Source organism: Platichthys flesus, chromosome 23 (assembly GCF_949316205.1).
Source record: "Platichthys flesus chromosome 23, fPlaFle2.1, whole genome shotgun sequence".
NCBI classification, from domain to species: Eukaryota; Metazoa; Chordata; class Actinopteri; order Pleuronectiformes; family Pleuronectidae; genus Platichthys; species Platichthys flesus.
The window spans coordinates 3,090,057-3,110,120 of NC_084967.1; the positions used below are offsets into that span (position 1 = coordinate 3,090,057).

Consider the following 20,064-nt stretch of genomic DNA (forward strand, 5'->3'; position numbering starts at 1 on the left):
TCCACACGGCAGGCTGTCTGACACCAAGTGTGTGTGTGTGTGTGTGTGTGTGTGTGTGTGTGTGTGATAACTTCGTTTCCATCTCTTTACCAGAGTGAGTGCTGCACACAGATGCACTGTATGAATGTGTGAATGGCAAAACTGTGGAGTAAACTGGGCATCACGACTAGAATGAACAGAAACCATTTTTCAGTTTTTTTTTTATGACCAAATAATTGTGGTGTAAAAAGGGTATAAAGGGCTTTTGTGTAGATAAAGGACTTATGTTGGGTTTAGGGCTAACTGGTGCCACACCACCCCTCAACCCTGTGGGCGCACTGAATACAACCCTGTCTCCTCAATGTGACATTTCACTAAAACGTTGACGCAGGAGCAGATCTGTTTTGCAGGAAACATTTATGTGACTGTGTCACAGACAACGTGTTTGTTTTCAACTCAAATATTTCATATATCTGCACAACATCCGCTGACGGCGACTCCAGCGTTATTAATGCTAATGTTATGTTGGTGAGGCGCATGGAAAGATTGCGGTTTTGGATTAAAACTGAGTGACTTCACTCACAACATTTTTCTTATTTGCATTAAACTGAGAAAGCACAATCTATCTTTCCCTGACGTTCACCAAAGGGGCTGTTGTTGCCTGAAGTGACCCCCCCGCTCAGGACTCACACAGGATGTGAACCCCTGCCGTCTTTGGTGTGAAAGTGAGTCATTCGGGTTTGAACGCCCGCCACAGCCAGCTCTCAGCGACTCCACTGCCGCTTATAAACGCGGCCTCTGAACACGCTCCAGCCGGCGACCGCGTTTCATACGAAACACATGTTGCTGTTTGGTACAGAGACATCAGCTGGAGAGGCCTTTTAGTCCTCTGTGGAGGTGAGGGGGGGCTGGGCCAGGATCAGCTCAGGTGAGAGCTGTAAGCTTGATGGATCCTCAGGTTTAAAAGGCAGCCACAGGAGAACACTCAGGTCTCAGAGACACGCACAGGAGAGACACTGGTGCTGACGCTTTATGTTGAGGTTTATGTTTATGTTTGCGACCTGGTCTCTGAATAATGAAAGTGAAAATGCCATCTCCATTTACAATTCACAAGTGAATTTACAAGTGACCTCAATTGCCTTCATGTTATTCAAATTTGACCTCCTATGAAAAGGCTGCTGTCTGCTCGCAGTCCCGACCTTTGACCTATTCGGGGGCATGTGCAAAGTCAATGCTTCGACTGAGGCTTCACGCAACAAGCGGGTTTGAGAGATCTGTCACGTGGGGGGAGGTTACGTGTTTGTTTGTTTTTCCAATTGGTGAAACACATTTCTCTACACGGACACATGTCTCCTCTCAACCCGACCGATTGAGGCCCATGCAACCTCAACACACATCTCAGGCTTGACTCAGAACACTGACATACATAGTGCCACTAATGAAGTGTCTGTTATTTATGTGTTTATTTATTTAGAAGATAACAAGTTTACATGATCCCACATCTCAAGCTGCAACAAATTGCACACACTCATGGATATGAGGACCCTTAAATGTGCCTGACAAATTTTCACCAAGATCCATGAGTTATATTTCTGGGACGTTGGTGAAAATGTAAAGAAAATAAAAAAAATCAACCCCCCCCCATTGTCCAGGCCAGTATCAGAATTGAATGGGTTATTTCTTGGCCCACGCCCCATCCATTCATGAAAATCTGTCAAGTAGTTTTTTTGGCCAAAACCTGCTGACAAACAAACTAACAGACAGGGATAGAAACACAAACCTCCTTGTGGTGATGAAAACGTATCGAATAAGAGACGCTACGATATGCTACAGTTGAGAAAACTTGTAATTGGAAAAAGGAAACACAAGTCGAACCAGGAATCCCTGAATACAAAATAAAGCTACATTGTGTTCCCGTATACATATAAATAAATGCAACAAGGTGTCACTGCAATCCCACCATGTACGCTGGCACCTGAGGAACGAATCCTCTTGCATGCCTGATCCAGTCCTCTGCAGATATGTCTAGACTTCCCGCGGTAATTGTGTCCAGGGGAGACGTCTGATCATGTGGCTGGAGGTCATAAACTCTCCACCTCCGCGAGAAGAAGAATTCCTCTGTGAGGCTGAGGGAATGGAGGGTAAGGTGAAAGGAAACAAAACACCATCCTCCGGGTAGGGCTGAGAAACCGTTCGGTGGCCGTGGTATTTCATGGTCAATGAACTACAGATCTGTAATTTGTTGTGATGACTGTGGGAAGAGTTAGGAAAAAAGTGATCTTAAAGAGGTTAATGATTGGAAAAAGGAAAAGAAAACAATACCCAGGTGGAGATGATAAGGGTTCATGCAGTAAAACCTGAGCACACAGACATGGCACTGGTCTCGAGGGTCACCGTGGTGATTCTCGAGTGACAGAAAGTGTGTTTTCTGTCACAAAGTGGTGTGTTTACTTCCTGTGGGAGATGCCTAGTAAACTGATAGAAGGAAGGAAAAAAAAACAGTGGCCTTTAGAAAGGGGTGCAGTTGAACTGCAGCGGATTTGCAGTGGAATCCAGCCTCCACACCCACAGAGGTCAGAGGTCACATTGAAATGCACAAGTCTCTCCCAAGGGCTCTTCGTCAGGACCCTACTGGGATTTCTGCCTAAAGGTAAAACCAGTTTTCATCAGATCCTAGAGTGGTTTTAAAAAACTTTTAAGATACCAACCAGTTATTTTTACTTCTGTGAGTGATGTAGTGAACTTCTGTCGCTGTGATGGAGCACTGCTGACCCAGTATCAGCTTTCACTTTCAGATCAAATCTTTAAATTGGCTCTGAGGGGGGTGGGGGGGAGTTCTCCTTTTAATGTCAGTAAAGGTGGAGCCATCCCTCATGCCTCGGCTTCACCGCCGGCAGGGCAAAGGCTCCACCTGCTGGCCTCCACCCTGCGTGACTGAAGTTCTTTTCTCATGCTTTATTCATTATTTTTAAAAGATTCCCTATTTTATCATATTTAAATTATTTTTTATTTCTCTGTGCTCCTTACAGGGCATTGTTTGCATTTGTATCACATTTAAAAAATACTGAACAAGCCGGACACAGACAGCAGTCTCTAAACCGACTGTAAAGGCTGCTTTGTTTTGTCACGATAAGAAAACTCTTGAGGAAACTCTCGTCAGTTTTCTGTCATATTTTGTTCCTGTGGGGGCAGAAAAGATGACCGAGGCCAGAGACGATCCTTGTTCTGTGGGGCAGACAGGCAGACATGTGGCCGCAGCAGCTGGTAGGACGCAGTTCACTTCAAAGCCGACACGCTAAGTGTCTTTCTGTTCACATGCTCCAGGCCTGTCTCAGCCAGAGGATGTTTAAATTCTCACTAATCCACATAAAGAGTGTTCAGGTCATTTGTATCACTTTGGAACAACTTCCTAAACACACACGCACGCGCACATACGCACGCACACACACACACACACACACACACACACACACACACACACACACACACACACACACACACACACACACACACACACACACACACACACACACACACACACACCCATGACCTGTAGGATATAGTTATTTTTGCAGTGTTGCACAACACTCCATATATGTTTCACATACTACACATGTATGATTAGTCATTACTATAGTGATATACTAACAGCTATATGTCAATCTTTACATTGTTAAATATGAAAAAGTGATAAATAAATATGATAAATGAAGGAAACTATTTTAAGCACTAAAGAGGAAAGTGAATGTTGCCTTTTAAACTGACCCAGACTTAAAAAAAAAGTGGTATTGGGAATAATTCAGACTCCTACACAAATGTCATTTTTATCTTAATGTGATTAAACTGAACATTTTCACATCACCACCAATTAAAAACGTGTTTTTAGAAATTTACATACATTTTTCAAAAGACGTGAAATGTCTCCATTTCAAAAGTATTCCTACAAAGCTCAAGTTCAAAGCAAAACCTTAATTCTAATCAAAGATTACCTGCCATGTAATTATAATCGCATTGACAACACAAAATCCTACACTTTACACACATCACAACAGCATCTTTAAAGTAAATGAACGAAGACTACCTAAGATGACATTTATAATAAATTATTTTTACGTAAAAAATTGACTTTCATTAAAAGAGGAAAGTCCAAAACTCTGAGAGATGTCTTCAAGATGATAGAGAAACGAGAGGATAATGACTAGAAGTTGTTTAATTAGCGCAGTTATATTTGAGTTATTTGAGCACCTCGGTTGTGCTTTTGTAAAAATGCTCTGTTGTGAATAACTGTCGTATGTGAGCAAAATGAAAACTGCCAAGATGGTCAGACAGTGCATGGAGGATTTCGAAGGGCTTTGGGTTTCCATGCATTATCACCTCATTTGCCAAGAGGAAACCGGTTTGTTTTCTTAGGGTTGCTGTGAAGAACTTCCAGCGAGTCCCTCTATTTCCTGTGGAACTCTCTGCCAAACACATAAAGCCCGTGAATGGACCGAGCTATGGAGAGCACAGAATTACCATGGTCTTATTTTTGGCAGGCCCCACGGTAGCAGCATGCAATAAACCACAGGCCTGTGAGTTCTTCCTCGTAGAGTGTTTTTCCAAGAGAAGAAATGTTTCCAGAAAGGCGGAGATGTTTCCCAACATGCTCGCACACGGGCGTTCTCTCCCAGTCCGTGTCACTACCACAGTTTATCCTCAAACCACCGCCGGTCAGGTCAGACGGAGGAGGAAGCCTCGTTTAGCCTGCTCGGACGTCTGCTCGGTTCCACTGAGCGGCACATGGAGGTTGTCCCTCTCGCAAACCAATTGTCCACGAGAGCTTGAAGCCTTGTTGCACATTCCTGACCACCCAAAACTCTTCAAGCCACACACACACACACCCACACATACACACACACACGCTCACACACCTCCATCAAACCACAACCCTCTGGAAATTGATTTGTCCAAAGCAAAATGACAAATATCCTATTTTCCTTCTGCCAACTTGTTTACTGCACTGCTTCCATTATTCACCCGCTAACTTAAATTACTTAACAAATTTATATCCTCCTGCTCATATTCATCGTAACGGTGGCTACAAGGTTGTGCTGCAAACTTTCTAACCAAACAGCAAGCCTTTTAAGACCAATGGCCATAATCAGAAAATAAAAGATAACTTACAGTATCTGAAGGATGTCAGTCCTACTTTTAGCTCTGAGAATAATTTTTAAATAAACCTTCACGTTGCACTTTAAAAAAAGTTTAAAATGCATATTGCGATGGCAAATCAACTCTCCCAACAAACTGTAGGAAATGTAAATGCTGTTCAGACCCACAGTTGCTTTCAATGAACATTAACTAATCATCAAATTAATTCATCTTCTCTAGTTATCATTTTATTAAAAAAATGTATTTATCCTTAAATAGATGTTATGCACGGTGGTGCAGTGGTTTGTACTTTTACAGAAGGTTGTGGGTTCGGATGCAGATCAATAACAACACAATTTAATGATAAACCCATTTTCCAAATATTACATTTTAAACAACCTCTGAGTGAAACTGGAGGCTTTGTCTTCAGGCACATTTTACTGTGTCTCCTTTGTTTTGCTAATGACTTTATTGTATCAGGTAAGGAAGTTTTATATATAAAGCGTGTTGCATACTCAGAGGTAGATTCAAGGTGCTGTAAAGGGACATTTAAAAACATCGCAAAGACCTTTTTAAAAGAAGATATTTTTAAATCCAAAAGGCCATTTTAAAACAATTTTAAAGCAAAATAAAAGATTCTAAAGCACAGAGTGAAACATGTAAAAAGATTTTTACAAAATAAGTAAAGGAAATAAGGCATAAATCTGTATGAAAATGAAAAAATAAGTTGAAAGTGAAAAATTATACAAATTAAATGCATAGAACTGTGCAAAATAATAAAACAAAAAACGTGTGCAATATCTTAGTTAAGAAACTTGTGAATAAAAAAGTTTTTCAATGGTTTTAAAAATGGTATGGAGGGATAAGACAAGAATAAATCTATTAATCTTGAATCTTCTCCAAGTCTTTGAACTTGTTGTGTTCTCATAGTGATAGTGTCAGCAGACATGTCTCCGATAGCTATCGGCAGATCTCAATATGAATGCTCCAGTCGAGGAGCAGCAGTCACTATGTCCACTGCACCATGGCGGCTTCACCTACCTACAGGAAGCTTGAGCAAGCACCTTGAGCAGCATGAGCGAAGATGGAGGCAGACAAAGGCGTTCAGGCTGGGCCCCAGGCCTCGCTCACTGCCTGCCTGCCACCTTTGCGAACCTGCCCCCCTGGGATATCAAATTGTGCTACCTGAGAATACAGAGGACTACCTGGCATGAGATGAGAGACCGCTGTGTCTTTGTCTTTACGGAGACATTCTGGTTACCACCATTCTTCTGCGTGGACTGTCTGAGTAGATAATGGACTGAATAACATCTCTGTCTGGGGAGAGGGGGTGGCCTGTGAGTCTGTATCAACAAAGCATGGTGTCAGGATGCCGTGGTCGTCTGGAAGCAGTGCACAGGACTCGTGGAGCTCATGTTTCTAAATGGCCGACCATGTTATCTGCCGAGGGAACTCAGCCATTAACACAAAGGCCAAGGTTCTGTTTTAGGACCCAGTAAAGTCCCTTGTAAAATGCTTGTGTGTGTGTGTGTGTGTGTGGGGGGGGGGGGGGGTGATCTAGCCAACTGAGGGTTTATAGGTGGGGACCATAATGCCATTTGAGGCGGGTTGTAGATGGGGAAAGGCTTCATTGGGGTCATCAGGTGGGCACCCTGCTTCATAGGGGTTTCGATGACCCTAACCCTAACCCTAACACCCCATAGGATTGTCCCAGTTTGAATGAACTGTGCAATCTGATCGCTGACCAGAAAACAACCCACCCTGATGGCTACTCCATCGTATTCATAAATTTAGAACATGCCAACCTGAGGGCAGTGTTGCCAGAAGATGAACTTCATGACCAGCAGAAACAACAAACTGGACTTGGCTGCTATTGCGGCCTCTCCCACCCAAACCAGTCCAATAACTTTGATACCAGCTTTAAAGTCCCGAAAACACCTGCCCTGGAACCCCCCCACAGCCTCACGTGGGGGGGGGGGGGGGGTTCGTTTTCTCTCTAGCTTGGTTGGGTTCGGACAGAAATCTATACATATGCATTGATTTGGAAAAACTCAATAAAATAAAACTCCTGCTTTGAGATACAAATACATGATTGTGTGCACACAACCACCGCTGTTTTTATGGACGTATGCACGTTTGTCTTGTTTTTGTCTTTTTTATGCTTGAAGCTCAACAAACTGTCCCTTTTAACAGCTCATATACAGGCAAACATGTTTACAGCTTCAGCCGAGGTTTCCTAACATGTTACATGTTCTTTAAAGAGCAGCTGAGCTGAAAACATCTTCTATGCCACCCAGGTTATGTGTGTGTGTGTGTGTGTGTCCAGCTCCACCTCACTGGAAAGTTTGTGGGGGGGGGGGGCTGGTAGTATGGGTCTGGGTCTGTGGGGAATGTGAGGAATGTGAGAGCAGACTTCTTGGAGTCGACGAGGTCACAACCCAAACAGTAGTAACACTCACCAGCCCATACAGACATTATCAATATGCTGCTTCGAAGACAGAGACATGTTATCAGTGTTCTCAGGTCTTCACTCAGTTAGTTGAGGAAGCTGTGGAGGACCTAGTGATATGTTCTGTGTTGCTGAGAGGGACAGAAGCTCTGTTTGCCATATGGATTAATTCTGGATTCTGCATCCACTTGCATTATAAAGATGTTAAAGGTTAGGTTTAGACGCTCTCAGTTAAGTTGAGGGGAAGATGGCTGGTGTCGAAAAAAGTCCAGAGAGACTTGTGACGTGTTGTTTAATAAGCCAGACCACCACATTTCCCTGCGCACCTTTGTCAGAGTGCTTTTGTCGGATCACGTTTATGGAGAAAGAACATGTGAGGAGAAAAAATTTAAGACAATCTTTCACTGGGCTAGAATTGTGCTCATTCTGTGTTTGTTTTTCATGTTGAAATACTCTCTTTAAGCGCTTGTGTGTGAATGTGTTTTGCACAATATTTGATACACACACACACTTTCCTACTACTACAAATTCATTCTACAAGTGCAAATCCCATAGAGCAGGTGCTAAGTTGTTTTGCACAAATAATACCTTAATATAAACGTACTTCACATGTTGTTATTCTTCTGTTGTTTCGTGATTATGGGCTTTATGAATCAAATCTGATTTGATTTGAAAATAACCTCAGTTTTTAATGCTTCTGCTTTTTGATTCTGGGAGTCTTGGGTTTGAATTTTGGGTCTAACGCAGTATTTTTTCCTAGCCATCTCAATTTTTATTCCTCTTTTGATTGCGCTTTTATTATAACTCAAGGTTTTACTCTTGTTTCAAGAATCTACAGACTCTAACCAAAGCCTCCATATGTGGGTCAGTCTTTATTTCTTCCTGCTATCCTCTTGCTCTTTTCCTTGGCTGTTTTCCGAGCCGACTGTCATTTGCACATCCTGCTTTTGTCTCCGTTTCCTTCCGTCTTACTGTCACACCCTCGTACCCTCATTTCTGTCCGTCTTACACTCCGTCCTTCTTTCCTTTCTTCCTTCCTTCTTCCTCTCCCCTATTTATCCTATTCCTGTGTTCCAATCACTCCGCCATGTGATTAGCTTCCTCCCTGACCTTATTGTTCTTTGCGTCATTTTACTTTGCCCTTTCTGAGGATACAGGCCTTCTCCTTATCAGCAGGGATGGCGTTGCAAGACCCCCAGCTTTAAATTCATGCTAAACCACATCTCTGAGGACCTCTTCTGGGCTGGCAGCACAATCGCAGTGGTCAGCCAGGAACCTCAGGCTCTCTACTTATTGAGGAAACACCAGTTATCTGCCGCTGGTGGTTTCAGCAGAGGTTGTCTCTCATAAAATCAAGATGTTGATAATTAAATAATAAATTACAGAAGCTACAAACTCTGCACTAGCAAGTTTGCGACAGTAGAAATTAAGTTTATACTCATGTTCATGCAGAAAGCATTTATCACACTAAAGTCCCCCCCCACTTTAAGAAAATGGTCACTAAACCAATCAAACTTAATTTAAAGCCATTTAAGCCAAACGATCGGTTAAACAACATGCCATTTTATCTTTCAATATTAAGTGACATGCAAGGTTCCACACCAACTAACCATAGACCTGAAAACTTCCATAGCTCATGCCATATGACACATATAAAGAAAGAAAAATATAAACACCTTACAACAAAAGATATATTGGGAAGAGGGTAAATTTTTTGGAAAAGGCCTAAGTCTGAGATTAATTTCCATTTCCATCCTTTTTTTCCCCCCCCCAATTAATTTTTTTTCACATGGCCCTAAACATCCTAGAGATACAAAAACTAAGCCTATTCTTGGCTGACGATTCTTTCACTGTAGTCACGACTAAATATGACCTATGATCCCACATTTATCTCATACTGTGTCAATCCATTCACTGAAGCGCCACAGAAACTAGTAAATGGAAACAAAAGTCACATGGTGCTTCAAGATATTTTATTCATCCAATAACTGTTTTAATACAAGCTGAAAATATTTCCTAAAGCAAAAGCCTAAGAAGGAACAAATACAGGAAGTGACCTGGAGGCTGCACTACATTATTTTCCACAATAAGATTCCTTCGGTCACTGCTGACGCTAGCACTTGCATAGGTGATATTGTTAAATGAACCTCTCAGTATCAAACAACACTTTAATATAGTAATATATACTTATTGTGTATACAAATGTGTTTGTGTGTCTAGTACACAGCACTGCATTCATATATAAACTGGCAGAGCAGATGCTTAAACCCAGACCTGGATATGTAAAGGGAGGAATTTTGTTATGGTCAATGTAGATGTTTTTCTGGGGGAAATGCATAATTCAGTCAGGACACTGTCACATGGGGCAGGAAGCAGAAGCTCGTACCAAATGGAAACACAGGAAATCGTCACTGAACCACAGCTGAAGGTCCTGTGGCAGTAACACACCCTCATGCCGACAACGGAGAAAAGTGTGCAACACCCAGGTTGACAAACACCAAATTATTATTTTAAGGCAACCAATTAATACAGTGTGTGTGTGTGTTGCAGTTTTATGGCTGTTTAGGAAACATGCACTTTCCCATGTGACAGATTATTTGGTGCATTTGGTCTGTGTCACTTTTCTTGTCTCTGCCACACAATCACCTCACTCTGTCTGTACTTTGTGAAGTATTTCAATGCTACATGAACTTTTGGACTCCTACACACAGTCAGAAGGCTGGCGTGTCCTTCAGAGCTCCTTCTTCCCATCGCTCTCTGAGCTGCTGGCAGCTCCGCCCGCGGCCGCGGGGGTGGGAGTGGAGGAGGCCGTGTCTTTGGGCTGGAAGGCCAGTGAGGCTGAGTTTATGCAGTAGCGCTTCCCTGTGGGTCTTGGTCCATCATCAAACAGATGTCCCAGATGAGCGCCACACTGAAACACATGGAAAGTTTGATGTGTTCGTTTGTAGACTTGTTCTAATGGGGATCTAGGATTTGTCCAAATCAGGGGCCATAAAGGGGCCACAATTTACACAGAGGGGTCATTTATATCCATAATAAATTCCAGATCAGTAATATCTTTGAGCCAAGCCACACATCATTGAATATACATCTTCAAAACAGCTTCGAAAATAAAAATCCTTAATAAATTGTCTTATGTTTTATTGGTTCCTTTTTTCTAAGACTACTGACAGGACAAGGGCACTTTAGGGGCCAATCAAAATGAATTTTTGGACATTCAACATTCAAGTTAATTAAGATTTTAGGTGGCACCAACAGCTTAGCTGTTATTTGCAGTAACTAGCAATTGTGTCATGTGACCACAAGCCAAAATAATTGTCTGCAATCTGTCAGTGCAATTTTAAAGTAAAAGAAATAAAAACCATAAATGAAATAAAGCTTATGAGCAATATGAGCTGGGACATCACTGGTCAGCCGGGCTTTGTGTTTGTGTTCTTACTGGAATGTGCACTTGCATGTGTTTAATTTGCCAAAACACTGTTGCTGGACGGCTTTGTGTCAAAGTTGGATCCATTACAGCTTTTTGCCGGTTTACCCTCTTTGTTTTTTTTGCCTGAGTACACTGCCTCGGCACCACCGCTTTGTTGACCCAATGGCATCAGCAAAATCAATGAGTTTTTGAAGGCAGGCCTGATGTCGGTCTGAAAATGACCTTATCAGAACGAACAGTCACAAGACAGAAGGTGTGCACAATTTGGTGCAGATCTAAATAAAGTGTAAAGTGTTTTCATAAGGGAACTGTTGGGCCTTTGCAGAGTTATGCACTGGACTGAGTGACATCTTGTTAAATGTATTTAATTTGTTTTGTACTTTTTATTTGCCTGTGAAATTCTGCAGGCGAGCTGCTGCATTGGAGTATCTTCATCTGACGTCTTTGAGGTAAAAGAGTAAACAGCAATGTTTATGCTGTACCTGGTTGCAGGTGGTCTCCACTCTGTGCATCCCATAGGAGAAATCATCGGTCACAGTCACAGACTCCTCCTTCACCAGGTCAAAGAAGGATGGCCAACCTGAACCCATGGTGGCAGGAAGGAAACGTGTCAGTACACAGGTGCCATGACACGCCGGTGGGATTTGATGTGGGTCAGTGTTTGATTTTACATCAGGGAACATGGACAGGGCTGGAGAAATGATGTCTGCACCTCTTTAAAACTTTAGCCAATAAACTGTTCCTGGTGTAAATACGTGCATCTCAAACTTTTTAAAACGATAGTGGGTCAGATTCAACTCATTCAGGAATGATTCAACTCTTTGAGTTGATGGTGATGTTTTACTGCATCCCCATTGCTCCATGCTGCTGCTGACTGACTATTAAAGGTACCTGGTCCACCATTCACTGCATATTCAATTCTTATAGCCATTACTTTGTTAGCATGCATATTATCTGCTTAATAAGGTTGAAACATTCAAATCACATGATACTGAAAAGCCACTGATCAATTATTAAAGGACAATTATCAGCAAACACCAGCATTTTTATACTGCACATTCAAAACTGAGACCAGTTCCAGGAGAAATAGGAGCAGCTTGTAATGACAGAGGAGCAGGAGAGAACATGGACAATAAGGTCAACAGGGAGTTAACTTACCTGATCCAGAGTCAAATTTAGCCTTTGAGCTATAAAAGGAAACAAAAATCATGTTAAATCCATGTTTAAAAAATAAAAGCGGTTTTACATTGTAGTGGAAGACTACCCCCCCACCGTCTGATTGACAAGATGGTCCTTGAGGAGACTGTCATATTAGTAAACTCATATACAGGAACACTTGTTCACACAGGGAGACAATGCAGCACTTACCTGAACAGCTGATTTCCACAAACAACACACGTGTAGGTGCCTTCATCTTTATGATCTGTGAATTCACCAGTGAACGCACTGGTGAAGGAAAGCTCCATCAGTCAGACCGAAACATGATGTACTAATTACTAAATACTGTTTATTAACAGAATGCACACATCATCATATAAATGTACAGATACATACATACACACACAGACATGGTGTGTACATACACAATTTTGAGTAAAACTAGAGGCACAGCAGTTAAGAGTAATGCAGCGGTTCCTCTCACCTCTCAGTTCCTCTTTCCTGAGTCACATGGAACTGCTTGGGAGTGAGCCGTTTCTTCAGCTCCTCCTGAGAGAAGCTCGCCGGCCATGTCTTCTTGGTCCTACATGCTCCTGAGTGGGGGAGGCATGGATGACAACAAATATTTACACTACAAGTCTGCTGATGACAGCGGCAAGACAAAGAAGAGCTGCACGTCACAACACTATTCCTCAGGTTGATGCCGAACAAAACATTACGTCTTCCTCTCTCCTGACGTCGCTCTGAGACACAAGATGGAAACAAAGCAGGCCGGCCATAAACAGCTGGATTTAATCCGAAAACTCAAAAGGAACCTGTGACAAAACCTTTCAGTGTACATATAGTGAACAGAACCACACACACAAAAGCCAAGCAGTGAATAGTTATTGTGTTAGCATTTTGAAATTTCACAAGTGAGAAGAGCTGATACATGGACCGTTGGATAAAGGTTCAGTGTGGCTATTTAAACCATTAAGGGCACTACTGTTTGTGTCTGAGTCAACGAGTCAACAGTGAGTAATGTGATGATTCAGCCAACTGAAGAAGGGAGAACCCTGATGTAAACACAGCATGTTCTGTTTGTGGGATGGATGTTTAGCTCGACTCTTCCTAAACGTCTGGATTATCATTAACCTCTGAGGTGGGGGTTTAGTTGTTTATTTTGCAGCCACACACAGACATCAGCTTTGACCTCAAACAGGGGTGTTTATTTTTTTAAACAGTTGTCCCAATTTCTGACAGTAGTTTTGTTTCATGAAACATGAAACCATAACCTCAATAATAGTGCCCGGTTTGTGTCGGACATGTTGAGGAAACTGTTGGCTAAGGTGTTAGACAAAACTATTTCTAAAATGACAAGAATGGGTGTGCCCCTATTTGGACAATTCTATAAGATCTGAGGGAAAAGTGTGGAAAAATCATGTTTTGTCAAATTTTAAATGAGAGCCAAAACATCCAAGTTAGAACAGGGATCACAAAATGGTTAATCTGTATCTTGTGAGGGATTTGTGCTAAATTCTAAAAGAAAAATGTATAATTGTCCTTTACCTAAATATTAATTTTTTAAATCCTCAAATTAAAACACATCACAGAAACTTTGTTACGTGTGTTTGTATATATATCATGATTGAATGAAATACATTTGCTGGCAAGACTATGATTAAGAATCCTGCCCTGAATTAATCGTTTCATTCTTGTTCATGCTACATATTAAAATCAAATCGCTCAACAGTAAACAAATTGGTGTACTGCTTTTCAGTGCAGTCCAGCAGAGGGCAGCACAGAACTGCCTATTCTTAAAGTAAAGCAATGTTAACTTTTCATCCAGAGGTGTCGGAGGCCCTTTTTCTATTTTGAGATGGAGAAGCACCTTCCAGGCCAAAATTCATCTGTGTAAAGTAAATCTGGGCAAAATTTGACTTTGAAACAAGGTAATACCTGATAAAACAAGGAGTGACCAAGATTAAGAAACTCAGAAAGCATTCAGAACTATTAACTGCGGTACCTGGAAGTTGTTGATACTCAACTCAAAAATCTATTTAAAAAGCTACTGAGGTCCAGTAACCAGCCCTGTTCAGGTTAGGTCCAGTTTGGAGCGCTGAAACTTCGTTCAGTGCAAACAAAAGGAGCTGTTCCGAATCAAATGGAAGAAAATAGCTGAAAGCAGCTGAGGTCAATGTAAACGCACACAGACGGGGACAGTAAAGACATGCAGACACACCAGCCAGGTGTTAAGGCTTTAGAGAGGCAGAGCACAGCAGGCACACAGCACCCAGTCAGTGGACCTGAGGGAAGACTGCAGGGCCTCAGAGTCACAGGCTGACTCTTGGTTATTAGATGCAGCAGATTGAAGCCCGACATGGCTGCTGGACAGGGGCTCGCCACCCACCACTAGAAACAATTGTCCCTCAGCAGGACTACACCGAGGACTGGGCTGGATGGAGGGGGAGCAGACAGAGGGAGAAATAACACACGACAACACAGGATTAGAGACAAGATGTGGAATGGGAGCAATGGTCGTCGGCATCTGTTTGGAGAGTCCCACTGGTCACACAGAGTTTGAAGGAGACTGGTTAACGGACATGTTGAACACTGACACACAAACACACACACACACACCCACACACACCTACAAAAACAAAACACATCAACGCCTCGTGCTGCACGGGGGGACAGTACTTTCAGACTATGACGTCCCTATGAACTTTTTAAAAGTTTATTTCATTTTTCAAGATTTATGGAAATACGTTCCTCATCTATCTTGCTGACCAGACAACACAACAAACCAATAAAACTATTAGTTCCAAAAGACATCCAGTTTTTCACATTTAATGTAGAAAACATTAATTCTAAGCTCTTTACATGATTAAAGAAAATATATAATTTGTACACTGTAACTATGCGTACTTAGATTAACGTAAAATGGTCCAAAGGATGGGAATCCTACTTCTGCATTATTTTTAACTTCATTGCCCTTTGGAGGAAAACCTCTTCATCTCAAAGTCTTTCATGATGTTTAAAAACCAAATGTCTTTCTACTTCCATCTAGAAATGTGGAAACTGCTGTCCATTTGGTTTGTGTACAATACACTGAGCTGACAGTTAGCAGGCAAGAGGCTGTGGCTCACAAATAAAAACACCAACTGAGACACACATTTTGAATGTGCTGTAAACATATCCAAAGGATGATCCTAAAACCCTAAATATGAGTCCCCTAAACACAGACACTTTTTCATCAAAATCCATGAATGTATTCTTTGAGAAATCAAGGAAAATGTTTAAAAAAACATCCTATTTTGTAATGTTAAAGTAAGTGAAGAAAAAAATGCCTGAACCAGATCTGCAGCAAAATGCAATGGGTTCTTTCCTGACCCAAACCACATCCTGCAATTTAGATTATTGGTATTGTGTCCAGTAGTTCTGTGCATAGACCTGCTGACTAACAGAGATGCAACCAAACCGACAAACAAATATCAGAATATCCCTTGTGTCTTTATTGGAAAAGTCCCAAATTAAGACCATTCACATTATATTTGCAGTTTTAACGTTACTGACTTATTTTACTAATAGCTCAAGAGGGCAGGCAATTGGTTGAGCTGACAGTGATCGCCCTCTGCTGGATCAGGAGACAAACTAGTTCAGACGGTCCACTTCTCTACGCTTCTAGACTGTCGATTTTGAAACAACCACACTTTCAAATGAATGTTTTCATTTCCAATAAAAGTGACAGCACAATAATGATCATTAAAAAAACGCACACCACTGTGACAAGAACCACACAAATGACACGTCACTGAGCCATGTCCCTTCCACTAACATTGAGGAAGTGGGATTTATGACCTGTACTGCTGCCAGCCACCGGTCAGCATTCAGCACATCAGCACCCCCGATGTCCCATTGAGCCCCGTCTATTGTTCGTCAACAACTTTCCAATTCTGTCCACTACAACCCTGATATGAAGCTCCAGACGTAGCCTCCAGAGACAGTTTGGAGCTTGTAAGTGAGTGTCTGATATGATTTGTTGGGTGATACAAGTCTCACAATGGATGGAATACAACATTAAAAAAACTGTGTTCCTTCAATTAGCACGACAGCCTTCATCGCCCTGTCACAGCTCGACATAGTAAAGCTACAAAGTTACTCTACCTAGAGGAGCAGCACGCAGCGCAGGGCGGCACACTGAGCCGCTGACAGCACGAAGCAGGGCCACCGAGAGCCCTCGTCTGAGGAGGATGGCCATGACACACAGTCATACTGAAGAGAGACAGAGAGACAGACAGAGACTGCCCTTTTTAATATATTTCATTACACCATCAAACATCCCCTCATCCCAGCGTTGGTTGGATTCTATTTAATGTCTCTGGATCAGCACGTTGCACGTCACCAGAGGGAACATTCACACAGGAAAAAAGAAAAAAAAATCCAAAGAGGAAAAATTCCCTCTGAGACGAGCTCTGATAAAAGGCTGAACGAAGGTGGCCTTATATGGTAACGTTTCCAGCAGTGTGGCAGTATTCACCTGCAGGAAAACTGTACTCTACACTCTCTCCTGTCTGGCTTTACTCAGAGTTAGGATTTGATGCTGTAACAAGCTACAAAACACTATGACAACAAATGTGGGTAAACTGTTTAGAGGATAAACAAGTGGCTGCAAAAATAAAATCGACTGAGGGCGCAGTAACTTCCACGAAGCTATGAACCTTTGCTCGCTCAACTCAGATTCAGTTCTCTCTCAGTCTTAGGCTCTGCTGCAGTTCGCTCAGAGGTCACAGGTCAATCAGACAGATTCGTAACGATGTAAATGATTCTGCCACAGCTCCCGCTCCACTCACAGTGCTCTGCTCTTTTGCCTCACACAAATGTGACAAACAACAGTGTGAGAATTCCTGACATGGTTTTGTAGCTCGTATGCACCATGAGTAAAACAATGACTCCAAAGGTTTGTTCCTCGGCAAGGGCAGGACTTAAAGTGGCACTGGAAACATACCTCCTACTAGGTGCTGTGCGTTCCTCTATGTCGTAGTGTTTCTGACGTGTTGTCCTAAGGGCCAATCTGTTTAGCGATTTGTTGTTTAGTTTGAGACTAGATGGGGTGAATTAATTGCCATTCTTATGTTGCTGGCCATTTTGTAAGTTGTGGTTGTCTTTTCCTATCTGCTGCTGTTTTCTGATTTGTTGCTGTGTTTGTCAATAGTTGAGTTTAATTATTCGCCATTGTGTTATGCATGTTGCATGATTTGCGTGATGTGTGTGATGTTGTTTGCCTTTGTTTTTCATGATTTATCGTTCTTTTGACATGTTGAATTTAATCATTTGTTGTTTCATGACGTTATTTGCCCTCATGTTTTGTTGCCTTTATCTGCTGCAGTCTTTTTGAAATTCGCTGTTGTGTTATTTTTCTCGTCTTTGTGCTCCGAGCGTCACAGCCACCGTGGCCATGGGCTTATTCCAGCAGCAGCTCAGTAACACAATGCCGTCACCTCGGTGGTGAAATAAAGCTGCTGTGAGAGCCACAGTTGCCAAACGCCTCTATTCTGAGATCCACGATCGGAAAAAACACCTTCATTGACAAACATTGCAACAATTGTAGATATGTGCTCAACCCAGAAAAAAATGACCAGTTAAAATGGCCGTACCGTTAAATAAAAAGACATGAAGATAATAAATGTATATTTGTCAAAAACTGATCATGGTAGAAAGAGGGGGAGACAGTTCCATCTTCATTGAAAAGTTGGTCTTACATTTGGACAGTTTTGCTGTATATAGTTATATATTATTTGAATTCACATAGAAACACTGTGGAATCAATTTAAGGATGTGAACATTACCAAAGAAAAGTCATAATTTCATCTTTAAAATACAGTCAAATTTAAAACCGAGATGAGGTTAAAACAAAACTTATTTATAATTCTTCAATGAGTTGACGCAATGGTTCCAAACATCAGGGAATACGGTTCTCTGACGTCATAAGAAAACACTGAATACGTCATGTAGAGTCTGGCCCCTATTAGTAAAGACGTACTTGACTCTGTCAGTTAACGTTGTCACAAACATGTCATGTCTCCTGAGCTCCACTCCGAAGTGTCAGTTACAACACGGAGTTATTAGGAGCACATAGCCGCCGCCATGTTTGACCGAGCTGTCCAAACACAAGAGTCTAAAATTAACAATAACTGGCTTGTTATCGAACATTCGTGTGATTCCGTGTTGTCGGTTGTTCTGTTCGTCGCCCGTCAGGGGACACGGTTAACTACGGGCGCCATGTTACCGTTTATATGCAGAACTATTCCCTGTAAACCGATAAACGCGACAGAGACTCACCGGAGAGAAGCAGCAGCAGCAGAGAAGCGGCGGCGGCGGCGACCGGGAGGTGTCGGAACGTTGATGAGGTGATGACGGTGTGACGTCGGAACATTTGAGCAGGGGGACGTCGACCAGCAATAATGTGTGTGTGCGGGTGGGGTGAAAGGGGACCCGATCATGTCCTTTTATGGTCACGAGCCCTCACCGTTTCCGTTCAGCTCCGTCACAACTCACAACCCATAATATCGGACTAGACATACAAACACAGCAGCAAAGTTGTTCATGTATTGTGTTGTTTACTGTGTTGTTTACTGGATTACACATGACTAAGTTAACGGTCATGTGTAGCCCCCCTCACTTCATGATCGGTGATGCAGCTACAAGATGATAAATATTCTGATGATAAAAAGAGAATGAATAACTAATTAATCTATAATATATAATCTATTAATAAATATTGAGTTTTGCACTTGTTAGTGTCATAATGAACTTTGAATGCATTATCTATAAAGTTTATATATATAGAAGTATATATATGTGCGCTTTAACAAGGAACACTTTTCGCAATTTGTTCAAAGATCTGTGGCTTTGCCCCCCCCCCCCCCCCCCCCGTGAAAATTGTGGCCCCTTTAAGGCCCCTGATTTAGAGAAATCCTAGATTTTTGTATCTTATCTAACCCTCTATATATCCTATTACTAATTTCTGAAAGTTTATTTGTATGACCCCTCACCAAGCAGAGACTTCTGCCTCAGTCACGCATTCAGTTTCTACACCTGACACTACTTATCAAACTAAATATGAATGATGCTTAATTCACATCATAACAGTGTATATGCTTTTTTGTAATAATCTTGACTTGTGTTGTTGATGCTTCTTGGGGAACGGACAGAGGTTTTCCTGTGAGACATAAAAAAGATGCATGCGAGCCATTAAATGCTCTTAACTGAGGCTGGTATTTACAACTTTAAACACCTAGTACTCCACAAATAGATGTTTTGACATCAAATCCAAAACTAAAAACAGCCTCAACGCAAATTATTCAGAATGCTGTGGAGCTATTTCGCTCCCATGTGTGCGAAAGACAGAAAAGCACATCAAATAAAAAAAAAAAAACTCCTAATAACTCTTTAATTTGAGCCGTTTGTACAACTGACAAATTACATTTAGAACTTATCTATATAAATGTCTCTGGTCCACACCCTCCCTCCCTCCCACTCCCCTGGCTAGCAGGTTAGGGATGCTGGTAAATCCAAACATACAATGCAATGGAAATAAAGCTGCATATAACATAACAGACCACATGTCAATGTACAGTGTTGACATGAAGTGCATCAGAGTAATGAGAACGCATCCATGAGGTTTCTGGGTGAAGCACGAGCCTTGAGAGGGGGCGTCACATCAAACCATTGACATTCGGCCTCATGACAGTCAGCGTGAGGGGAGACGCCTTATGTGCACTTTTCCGTTGGGTGTACAAAAATAGTTTACAGTGATGCAGTAAACAACTGGCTTCTTTCTTTAAGTGTTCACTTTATTTTGTTGTTTTACACATCCTGACATTTGTTTGGAAGTGGATGTACGGTTTGATTCTTGATGAAATAAAGTTTTGACACA

The 20,064-nt window shown here is 41.9% G+C and overlaps 1 protein-coding gene across 4 annotated transcripts; it reads right to left on the reverse strand.

Moving 5' to 3' along the window:
- Positions 1 to 9,516: 9,516 nt before the first annotated feature.
- Positions 9,517 to 18,609, reverse strand: msrb3 (methionine sulfoxide reductase B3). 4 transcript variants are annotated; one of them, XM_062382739.1, is made up of 7 exons: positions 18,468 to 18,591; positions 16,293 to 16,400; positions 12,631 to 12,739; positions 12,357 to 12,434; positions 12,147 to 12,175; positions 11,471 to 11,568; positions 9,517 to 10,469 (listed from the first exon to the last, which is right to left on the reverse strand). In XM_062382739.1, the coding sequence occupies exons 2-7, from the start codon at positions 16,384 to 16,386 to the stop codon at positions 10,290 to 10,292; spliced, it is 588 nt and encodes a 195-aa protein (XP_062238723.1). In that variant the 5' UTR covers positions 16,387 to 16,400; positions 18,468 to 18,591; the 3' UTR covers positions 9,517 to 10,289. The 4 variants fall into 4 exon arrangements, with proteins under 4 accessions (XP_062238723.1, XP_062238726.1, XP_062238725.1 ...); XM_062382742.1 differs by lacking the exon at positions 16,293 to 16,400 and adding an exon at positions 14,432 to 14,580 and having other exon boundaries at positions 18,468 to 18,576; XM_062382741.1 differs by lacking the exon at positions 18,468 to 18,591 and adding an exon at positions 14,432 to 14,580.
- Between the last annotated feature and the right edge of the window lie 1,455 nt (positions 18,610 to 20,064).

Excerpts from the sequence above, each read along its gene's own strand:
- msrb3 (XM_062382740.1), bottom strand. The coding sequence starts at position 18,561 with ATGTTCCGACGTCACACCGTCATCACCTCATCAACGTTCCGACACCTC. Across the intron at positions 12,176-12,356 it reads TGTGGAAATCAGCTGTTCAG|CTCAAAGGCTAAATTTGACT; the intron begins GTAAGTGCTGCA and ends TTCCTTTTATAG. Across the intron at positions 11,569-12,146 it reads TAAATTTGACTCTGGATCAG|GTTGGCCATCCTTCTTTGAC; the intron begins GTAAGTTAACTC and ends CCATGGGTTCAG.